General features: G+C 22.4%; 1 protein-coding gene across 1 annotated transcript in view; it reads left to right on the top strand.

Moving 5' to 3' along the window:
- The window catches only part of LOC117174209 (protein bicaudal D), a 78,389-nt gene that overhangs the window by 51,619 nt on the left and 15,289 nt on the right, over positions 1–11,481 (top strand). Inside the window, exon 6 of the mRNA XM_033363074.1 lies at positions 3,920–4,174. Coding sequence (XP_033218965.1) covers positions 3,920–4,174 — 255 coding nt within the window. The remainder of the gene's footprint in view (positions 1–3,919; positions 4,175–11,481) is intronic.

Here is an 11,481-nt window from a genome sequence, read left to right as displayed (position 1 = left end):
TGTTTTTTCTTCCAAAATGGCGGACAAAATGCAAAAATGTTCCAAAAACGGATTTTTCCATCATCTTTGTTTTTCTCAAAAACTTGAAATTTAAAAAAAAAGTTCCATGGAATAAAAATGTCTTGCAATTAACCATAGAACACTATGAAAATTTTTTTAGATTTTTTAGACAAATTTTTTGATTTTTCAAAAAATCAAAAATTTGAAATTTGCAAAAAAAATTTCAAAAAATCTGAAAAAATTCTAGAATATTCTGCGACTAATTCTAAGACATTTTTATTCTTCGAAAATTTGTACCAGAACCTATAGATTTTGGGAACTAATTGATTAAACTTCATGCGAAAAGAATTCGCATGAAAAGAATTCGCATGAAAAGAATTCGCATGAAGTTTGATCAATTATTTTCCAAAATCTATAGGCTCTGGTACAAATTTTCCAAGTATAAAAATGTCTTAGAATTAGCCAAGGAATATTCTTGATTTTTTTCAGATTTTTTGAAACTTATTTGAAACTTTTTTTTTGTTGCAAATTTCAAATTTTAAAATTTTTTGAAAAATCAAAAATTTGTTCTAAAAAATTTGAAAAAATTTCATAGTGTTCTATTGTTAATTTGAAGACATTTTTAATCTATGGAACTTTTTTTTAAACTTTGAAGTTTTTGAGAAAAACAACGATGATGGAATAAAAACAGTTTTTGGGACATTTTTGCATTTTGCCCGCCATTTTTGGAAGAAAAAAACGTATATATAAAAATTTTCTGTTGAAGTTTAAGAATTTTGTGCCCCGATGGTTGAAGAAATTTTAAGATATTAACCCGTTTTATGCCTGAAAAAATGTTATAAACATAAAAAATAAAACATTTTTCACTATTTTTGTATGCAAAAATCGCCATATTTAATTTTGAAATAAAAATATTTGAATTTTGACGACGGATTCGAGATTAGCTCACCCAAAAACATAAGGAACAGCACTTTTGATCTATTTATTGTTTTGTTATACTCACAAATTTTGCGGTCAAACTCATGTTATAAAATTGATAGCTTTGGTCGTTAATGGGTTAAAAATGTACATTTTATTGCAGTTGAATGTTCCATAATTTTAAATAAAAAGTTATCTCTTTAATTGAAAAATGACCTTTTTTGGTTGAAAATTCATCACTTTTTTAGAAAATGTAACGGTTTTTTTTTTAAAGTTAATTTTTGTTCTTGTTGAAAGACCGCAAATTTTACAAATTTGTAGAAGAAAAATCTGTCCACGATCGATTTCAACAGTTTTTAAATAATTAGTTGAATTTTTATGTTTTTCAATTATGCTATTATTTAATTTACAATGCGTAATTCAAAATTTTTTTACTTAAAAAATTGTCCATTTAAAATTTTTATTTCCAAGCTTACATTGGTAATTTAAAGAATTTTTAAATGCTTTCTTAAAGCCTGAACAAATAAAAAATAAAAACCTTTGCTGTTGAAAATTTTGTAAAAAAATGAACAAAAACGATTTGACAAAGCGATTTTAAATCAGTTCAAAATTTAAGAATTTTCAGATTTTAACGTTAAAACTTAAACTGTTTCAATTTGAAAGTCTTAGTCATTAAAAAAATGTGACCGTGTGACTGAAATTTTATAAACTATTTTCATCTTAAAAATAACTTCATAATAATATATTTTTAATTAAAGGATTTTATTACATTTAAAATATTGTTTCAGTCTAAAATATTCAATTTTTAACCAATTCAATTTGAAATTTTTAATAAAAAAAAAGATTAATTATTGAATATTTAGCAATTTTTTAATTTTTATTTAAGACAAGTAAATCGAAACCAAATATTTAAAGTTAAAGAATCTTCAACTGAATCGTTTGAGATAGAAAACCTGGAACCGTTAAAATTTCGAAGAGCCTGTAAACTTTGAACGTTACAATTTTAATTGTTGTATTTGAAAAATGCTTAAGTTTTAAGTGAAATTTGTAAATTTTGGTATATAATTTACAAATGAACAATTGTAGAAAAAGTTTGAATAATTTTCAGACATATTTAGGAGTTTTAAAAGGATAAAAAATTATCGTGCTAATTTTAGAAAGTTTTCTTAAAATCTTTTAGAATCTTTTTTGAAAATTTTGTTTAAATATTTGAATAACTTTTTAAATATTCTCTTAAAATAATTTTTCAAAATAAAAAGTTATTTTTATTTTTCCTATGAATCTTAAGAAAATGTGTTTATTCGTTTGAAGCATTTCACAATTCTTAAAAAGAATTAAATTTTGTTTAAAATCTGCGAAAATCTACATTTTGTTTTCTATTAGGCTATCATTTCAAGTTTTACATTTAGTTTGAATCTTTTCAAAACTTCAACGTATCTCTTAAAATTACTTAAATTTCGCCTATAAATAATAAATTTTCAAAAGTTACTTATACATCCAAATTGTAAAGAAATGTTATAAAATTTACAGGATTTTCTGAAAATTGTAGAAAAAAATACATTAATTTTGACAGATATTTAGAAGTTCCGAAAAGAATTCCAAAATAATTAAAAATTTAAAACCAATTAAAAAAACTTCTAGATGTCTCAAGATTTTGAAATAAAATTTTGAAGCTTTTCAAGGACGTTTAAACTATTTAAAAATAAAATAATTGAATTTCTAATTTAAGAAGTTATCAGTTCAAATTTTTGAATCTTTCAATATTTAATGTTTCTAGCTTAAAATTCCTTATAATTATATAATTTTGAACATTTGCAAGTTCATTGATTGATTTTTTAATTTAGAGCATTGAAAATGATAACGTGGATTTATATTTTTTATATTGAAAAATGTTAGTACCTTCAATTTTACACGCGTAAATTATTGAGCAATTGAATACAACATTTTTAAATTAAAAACATTTAAATTTAAATTTTAAAATTTCAAAATTTAACAGTTCCAGTTTGAGTGCTTTCATTTGCAGGTCAGTTATTATTACTTCAATTGGACATTTTTTAGCTTGAGTATTCCATTTTTTTAAATTTCATTGACCGTGAAAAATGTTCGCGTACCGGGAAAAAACCGGGAATTTATTTCGTCGATTAAAACGGCCACCTTGATTTGAATAGAAAATTTTTGAATTAAAAAACTTTTAAACTTGAATTTTAAACTACTTTGAAAGCCTTAATTTGTTGTTTATTTGTTATTACTTTAAATGGCAAAATGTTTAGAATAGAGTTCGATTTTTAAAATTTTATTGACCGGGAAAAATGTTGGCGAACTGTGAAAATAACCGGGAAATGACCGGGAATTTTTTTCTTTGATTAAAAAACGGTCAACCTTCATCAAGGAAAATGAAAAATCAGCAAAAGAAGAATCAGGGAATTTTGGAAATTAAGTTCTTGGTCACCGTGCCTAATTCTACTAGCAATAACTAGCAACAAATTTCTGTATTTTTAATTCATAAATGAAATTCGTTTTTTGAAAATTTTATGTACTTTGTGAAAAATTCGCCTTTTTTCAGAAAATTAATCTTCTAGATTTGGAAATAAAATTACTTGGTTGAAAGTTAAACCATTTTGTTAAAAAATCATTTTTTTGGTTGAAGATTCATTTATTTTAATTAAAAAATTCATCTTTGATTGAAAATGTAACTCCTTTGTTCAAAATCAATTTTAAAAACTAAATATTTAACTATTTTCCTGAAAATCCGTTTTTTGTTTGTTTGTTCAAAATTGATATTTTTTATTCAGAAATTAATCTACTTGTTTGAAAATTTATGTATTTTATGAAAAATTCGCCGTTTTTTTTCTTTCTTTTTTTGTAGAAAATTAATTTTTATAGTTGAAAATTCATGTTTTTTGTATAAAATTCAGCTATCCCAGTTGAAAATTCATCAGTTTGGTTGAAAATAAAATCCTAAATCTGAAAATTTAAAAAATTTTCTTTGTATTTTTTACAGCCTCTGTCAATGAGAACAAAGTGGAGGTTTCAGATTTGCAGGAGCAAGTTCTGAAACTGAAAGCTTTGCTTTCAGCGAAGCGAGAACAAATCGCAACGCTCCGAACAGTTCTTAAATCGAACAAAAATACGGCCGAGGTAGCGCTGACCAATTTGAAGAGCAAATACGAAAACGAGAAGAGTATCGTCAACGAGACAATGCTGAAACTGCGAAATGAGCTCAGAGTATTGAAGGAAAGTGCCGCTACTTTCTCAAGTAAGTATTGCCCCGTTTTTTTTATTACTCACCTCTTTTTCATTTATTTATTTATTATTTTTGCTTTCAGTAAAAATGCTTTTGATTGTGCTGCATTTATTTTGTTAAAAAAAAAAGTCAATTAAAATTTGAATCAAGTCACTCTTTCTTATTTTTGAAATCGTTAAATATAATTTGGAAAGGTCGATTAATTATGTAAGGATGATTTTTAACATTTTAGTGACCCCCTTTTTTAGGTAAGATTTTTTTTTTACTCAATATTTTAAAAATATATCGATTGTTTTCATTGTAAATGTGATTTGATAGGATTTTTTTCTACAGATTTTGAGGTATTTTAAAGGATGATAATGCATTTCAAAGAATTGCGTAATTTTTTGGGAATTTAACGAGAATTCCACGGTTTTTAAAGAGGGGAAAAGAATTAATATTGAATATATGTTGGCGATTTGACCAGGAAAACGGACAATGACCGGGAATTTAATTTAAAAAGTGGAAATTTACTTCTAATGACGGAAAAATTCAAGTTTTTGATTATTTTAATAATTTTTTTTTCAGTTTAGAAAAGTTATTTTCTACTTTATTTACAGTAGCAGATTTTTCAGATTATTTCAGTTGATTCTAATTAAATTATAATTTATTATTTTCAATTATAAGAAAAACCTTTTGCAATTTTTTTTCTCTTAAAATTTTTTTTTGGTTGCTTAAGTTTGATAATCGAATTCACGATATTTCAAACATACGGAAACAATTATTTTCTCAATTTTTGGAAAAAATGGATTTATATGTAGCTAAAATATGATAGAAAATTCCGTTACATTAAATTTATATTTCTTCGGTAAAAAATTCAACTAAATGGTTGAAAGTTAAACTCTTGTTAATAATTCACTTTTTTGTTTTGTTTCTGTTTGAAGATTCATCATTTTAATTGAAAATTCAGTTTTGGTTGAAAATGTAACTACTTTGTTGAAAATCAATTTTTAAAACTAAAAATTAAACTATTTTTCAGTAGAAAATTTAACTATTTTTCTGAAAATCCTTTTTTTTTGTCTTGTTAAGTATTAGATTTTTAACAGAAAATTTAATCATTCTATTTTTATTTATTTATTTATTTTTGAATGTATATCTATTTTTTTAGGAAAATTCAAATATTCTCCTTTCTTCCTTTTTTTTTTGTTAAGAATTACATTTTTAGCAGAAAATTTTATAATTCTTTTTTTTTTTTTTGAACATGTATCTTTATTTTTTTCATGAAAACTCAACTATTGGATTCAAAATTGATATTTTTTATTCAGAAATGAAATTAATTTTTTGAAAATTTATATACTTTGTGAAAAATTCGCCTTTTTTGTAGAAAATTAATTCTTAGTTTGGAAATAAAATTACTTGGTTGAAAGGTAAACTCGTTTGTTAAAAATTCATTTTTTTTTTAAAGATTTATGTGTTTTAGTTAAAAAATTCATCTTTGAAAATGTTACTACTTTGTTGAAAGTCAATTTTTTAAACTAAAAATTTAACTATTTCAGTAAAAAATTTAACTATTTTGCTGAAAATCCGTTTTTTTTGTCGTGTTAAGATTAGATTTTTAACAGAAAACTTAATCTTTTTTTCATTTTTTTTTGAAAAGGTATTTTTAAAAATTAAAAGTCGACAATTTGGTTCAAAATTGATATTTTTTATTTTAGGAATGAAATTAGTTTTTTGCAAAATTGATGTTTTTTGTGAAAAATGTGTCTTTTTTATAGAAAAGTAATTTTTTAGTTTGTAAATAAAATTACTTGGTTGAAAGTTAAACTATTTGGTTGAAAATTCTTTTTTTTTTGGTTGAAGATTCATTATTTTAATTAAAAAATTAATCCCTGATTGAAAATGTAACTGCTTTGGTAAAAATCAATTGTCAAAACCAAAAATTTAACTATTTTTCTAAAAAATCCTTTTTTTGTTTGTTAAGAATTAGATTTTTAACAGAAAATGTAAGCGTACTATTTTTGGTTGAAAATGTTCCCTTTTTATATGAAAATTAAACTATTTTCTTCAAAATTGATATTTTTTATTTATAAATGAAACTAGTTGTTTAAACATTTATGTATTTTATAAAAAATTCGCCGGTTTTTGTAGAAATTAATCTTTATAGTTGAAAATTCATGTTTTTAGGTCAAAATTGATATTTTTAATTTATAAATTAAATGAGTCGTTTAAAAATGTATGTACTTTGTGATAAATTCGCATTTTTTATCAAATTAAACCATAAGGTTAGAAATAAAATTACGTGGTTAAAAGTTTCTTTTGTTAAAAATTCATTTTTTTTGTTGAAAATTCATTTATTTTAGTTAAAAAATTTATCTCTGATTAAAAATTTTACTACTTTGTTAAAAATTCTTTTTTTAAACTAAAAATTCAACTACTTCAGTAGAAAATTGAACTATTCTGCTGAAAATCCGTTTTTGTTTGTTTGTTAATTAAATTTTTTACAGAAAATTTAATCATTCTATTTTTTGTTGAAAATGTATCTTTTTTGGATTAAAAGTCGACTATTTGGTTGAAAATTAATCTCTTTTGTTAGAAATTGATTTTTTTTAAGATTAATTATTTAAATTTAAAAATTCATGTTAAATAGAAAATGTAACTACTTTGTTGAAAATAAAATTTTAACTATTTCAGTGGAAAATTTAACTATTTTGCTCAAAACCCGTTTTTTTTTCTTTGTTAAGAATTAGATTTTAACAGAAAATGTAATCATTCTATTTTTTGTTAAAAATGTATTTTTTTTGAAAATTCAACTATTGGTTTCGAAATCGATATTCTTAATTTAGAAATGAAATTATTTGTTTGAAAATGTATGTACTTTACGAAAAATTTGCCTTTTTTGTAGAAAATTAATCTTTTAAGTTTGGAAATAAAATTACTTGGTTAAAAATTAATTTTTTCGGTGGAAAATTTATTATTTTAATCAAAAACTTAATCTCTCATTGAAAATGTTTCTACTTTGTTGAAAGTTAATTTTTTAAACTAAAAATTAAACTATTTCAGTAGAAAATTGAACTATTTTGCTTAAAATCCGTTTGTTTGGAAATAAAATTACTTGGTGGAAAGGTAAACTCTTTAGTTAAAAATTCATATTTTTTGGTTAAAGATTCATTATTTTAATTTAAAAATTCATCTCGGATTGAAAATGTAACTACTTCGTTGAAAATAATTTTTTTAACTAAAAATTTAACTATTTCAGTAGAAGATTTAACTATTTGTTGAAAATCCGGTTTTTTCTTTGTTTGTTAAGAATTAGATTTTCACAGAAAATGTAATCATTCTATTTTTTGTTAAAAATGTATCTTTTTTTAAATGAAAATTCAACTATTGGTTTCAAAATTGATATTTTTAATTTAGAAATGAAATTAATTGTTTGAAAATTCATGTACTTTTTGAAAAATTTGCCTTTTTTTTAGAAAATTTATCTTTTAGGTTTGACAATAAAATTACTTGATAGAAAGTTTCCTTTGTTTAAAATTAATTTTTTTGTTGAAGATTCATTTATTTTACTTAAAAAATGTATCGCCGATTTCAGTAGAAAATTGAACTATTTTGCGGAAAATCCTTTTTTTTTTTTGTTTTTTAAGAATTAAATTTTTATCAGAATATTTTATCATTCTTTTTGTTAAAAATAAATATTTTTAAACTAAAAATTTAACTATTTTGTTGAAAAACCTTTTTTGTTTTCTTGTTAAGAATTGGATTTTTAACCGAAAATTTAATCATTCTTTTTGTTAAAAATTTATATTTTTTTAAATGAAAATTCAACTATTGGGTTCAAAATTGATATTTTCAATTTAGAAATAAAATTAGTTTTTTGAAAATTTATATACTTTGTGAAAAATTCGCCTTTTTAAAGAAAAGTAATTCTTTAGTTTGTAAATAAAATTATTTGGTTGAAAATTAAACTGTATTGTTAAAAATTTATTTTGTGGTTGAAGATTCATTATTTTAATTAAAAAATTCATCTCTGATTGAAAATGTAACTGCTTTGTTAATAATAAATTTTTAAAACTAAATAATAATATATATAATATAGTAATAATAATAATAATAATATAATAATATATTATTATATTATATATCAACTATTGGGTTCAAAATTTGCCTTTTTTGTGTAAAATTAATATTTTAGACAGGAAATAAAATTACTTGGTTGAAAGTTTCTGCTGTTAAAAATTCATTTTTTGTGTTGAAGATTCATTTATTTTAGTTAAAAAATTTTTCTCTGATTGAAAATTTCACTGCTTTGTTGAAAATCTCTTTTTTAATCAAAAATTTAACTATTTCAGTAGAAAATTGAACTATTTTGCTGAAAATCCGTTTTTTTGTCGTGTTAAGAATTAGATTTTTAACAGAAAACTTAATCTTTTTTTTGAAAAGGTATTTTTTTTTAAATTAAAAGTCGACAATTTGGTTCAAAATTGATATTTTTTATTTTAGGAATGAAATTAGTTTTTTGCAAAATTGATGTCTTTTGTGAAAAATTTGTCTTTTTTATAGAAAAGTAATTTTTTAGTTTGTAAATAAAATTACTTGTTTGAAAGTCAAACTATTTGGTTGAAAATCCTTTTTTTATTGGTTGAAGGTTCATTATTTTAATAAAAAATTAATCCCTGGTTGAAAGTGTAACTGCTTTGGTAAAAATCAATTTTGAAAACCAAAAATTTAACTATTTTTCTAAAAATCCTTTTTTTGTTTGTTAAGAATTAGATTTTTAACAGAAAATGTAAGCGCACTATTTTTGGTTGAAAATGTACCTTTTTTAGATGAAAATTAAACTATTTTCTTCAAAATTAAAATTTTTTATTTATAAATTAAAATGGTTGTTTAAACATTTATGTATTTTATAGGAAATTCGCCGGTTTTTGTAGAAAATTAATCTTTATAGTTGAAAATTCATGTTTTTGGTATAAAATTCAGCTGTCCGAGTTGAAAATTTATCATTTAAGTGGAAAATCCATCAGTTTGTTTGAAAATTTATTCCTAAAATTAAAAATTTTAATGTCCATTTTTGGTTGATAATTAATTTTTTCTTGTTCAAAATTCAAGAATTTCATTGAACGTTTGTCTTTTTAAATTGAAAATTCAACATTTTCATTGAGAATCTACATGATTTGTTAAAAGATTTTTTTGGCAGAGAATTATCTTTTTTATTTAAAACAAAATCACTTTGTTGAAAGTAAAAATTTTTGTTTTAAATTAATTTTTGTTGTTGAAAATTTTCTCATTTTAATTAATAATTGATTTAATTGGTTCAAATATGTGATATTTGATTGAAAACTTCTTTTTTGGTTGAAAATTATAATTTTTTGGAATTAAAAATACAACTTATTTCAGTTGAAAATTTACAATTTTAGTTTAAAATACATGACTTTCTTCGAAAATGTAACCTTTTTTTCAAAATGAATTTTTTTTTTCTGTAAAGTAATTTTTTTTACTGATAATACATCTGTTTGGTTAAGCATTAATTTTTTTAACTAAAAATTTAATAACAAGTTTTTTTAGCAAAAATTATTTGTTTAATTAAAAAATTCAACTAGTTCAGTTGAATGCTCATTTTTTTAGTTGAAAATTCATCATTTAGGTTGAAAATTTAACTATTTTCTTGAAAAACCGTTATTATTATTATTTTTTTAATAATAAGAAAGAGAAAACTGACGTAAGAAATGCTTTGGACTCCCCCCCCCCCCCCCCCCCCCCACACAAAAAAAGCCTTACCTAATTAATGGACGCTTCCTTTACTTTGCAACCATATTTTGTGCTACTATGAATTCCTCTGATTTTAAGACGATAATCTACAATTAATTAGATTATTTTATTATTATTATTATTATTTATTTTTTTTTAGAGATATGACTTGCACAAGAATTTTTTGTTTTCTCGTTTTTGGAAATGCCCCCCTGCGTAGCACGCAATTCAGTTTTGAGGAGCTGTACTAATTTGAGTGTTTTCTTTGTTTCCCTTTCCACTAACATGACTTTAACACACACTAATGCGTCATTATAATAGTATTAATGCAAATAGTACTATTGGTGTTGAGTTGTGCCACTGTGGATTTTGCTGTGGGATTGGTGGTTTGCATTCGAAATCCTTGTGCCGCCGTTTAACATTGCCATAAAATTTTATTTAAATATTTATTGTAGAGAATTTTTTATTTTATCTAACAGTTTGGGGTGCAAATGCTAGTCATAATTGTAGTCACAAAAGTTCAAAATACGTACAAAAGGCATTGTGGACGATTGCATTTATTTTCTGCTTTCAATATAATTTGAGAAACTGGTACGATATATTTTTTTTTTGGTTTTGTTTTAGTAGGGTCTCTCAGGGTGGCGACTTGACCGGAAAACTGGGAAATTACGATTTTTTTTTTGGCAATTCAATAGCAAATATTTTTAATTAATTTGGGTATTTCTAAAGATTTCAAAGATTTGTTAAAGTAAAAAAATTCAAAATATTTTAGAATATTTGAAATATTTCGGCAAGATTTCAGAAAAATCGCAAAGATTTTTATTATTTTGCTATAAATTTTTCATAATAAGCTTCCAAGATTCTAGGCGATCTCAGGAATTAAATTTTCTTTGTAGATTTCAAAAGATTTTTAAGAAATTACAGAATTTTCAGGAATATTACAAAGATTTTCAATGATTTCAAAATATTTTTGAAACGTTAACAGATTTTGAAAAAATTTCAGAAAGATAAAACAAAGATTTTTAAATATTTCAAAGATTTTATTATAATTTAAAATATTTCACAGATTACAAAAGATTTCAGAGATTTTACAAAAATTTCAAATGTCTCTTTAAGATTTAAGAAATTTCAGATTTCTAAAAAATTTTTTAAAAGTCACAAAAATTCGAAAATATCTCAATTTTTTTTTAGAAAATGTCAAAGATTTTATAAAATATTTCAAAATTATTTAAAAGAAGTAACAAAGATTTCACAAATATATCAAAGACTTCATCAAGATTTTGAAAATTTTACATACATTTCCAAGATTTTACATAGATTTGACGATTTCACAAATATAACTAGAATTTCATAAATATTTGAATGGTTCCCAAAGATTTGAAAAAATTCGAAAACATTTCAAAGATTTCACAAATTTTTCTAAAATATTTTACCAAGATTTCAAAGAAGTATAGCCGACATTTTTCTGATTATATAAATATTTTAAAAGGGTTAAAAAAGTAACAGAGTTCAAAATATTTCAAAGATTCCAAAAAATTTCCAAATATTTCAAAGATTTCCAAAATTTCATAAATATTTTAATTATAATTATA

The sequence above is a fragment of the Belonocnema kinseyi genome, chromosome 6 (assembly GCF_010883055.1).
Source record: "Belonocnema kinseyi isolate 2016_QV_RU_SX_M_011 chromosome 6, B_treatae_v1, whole genome shotgun sequence".
Taxonomy (NCBI): Eukaryota; Metazoa; Arthropoda; class Insecta; order Hymenoptera; family Cynipidae; genus Belonocnema; species Belonocnema kinseyi.
Note: the sequence above shows the minus strand (reverse complement) of the source record. Positions and strands in the feature narration are given on the sequence as shown.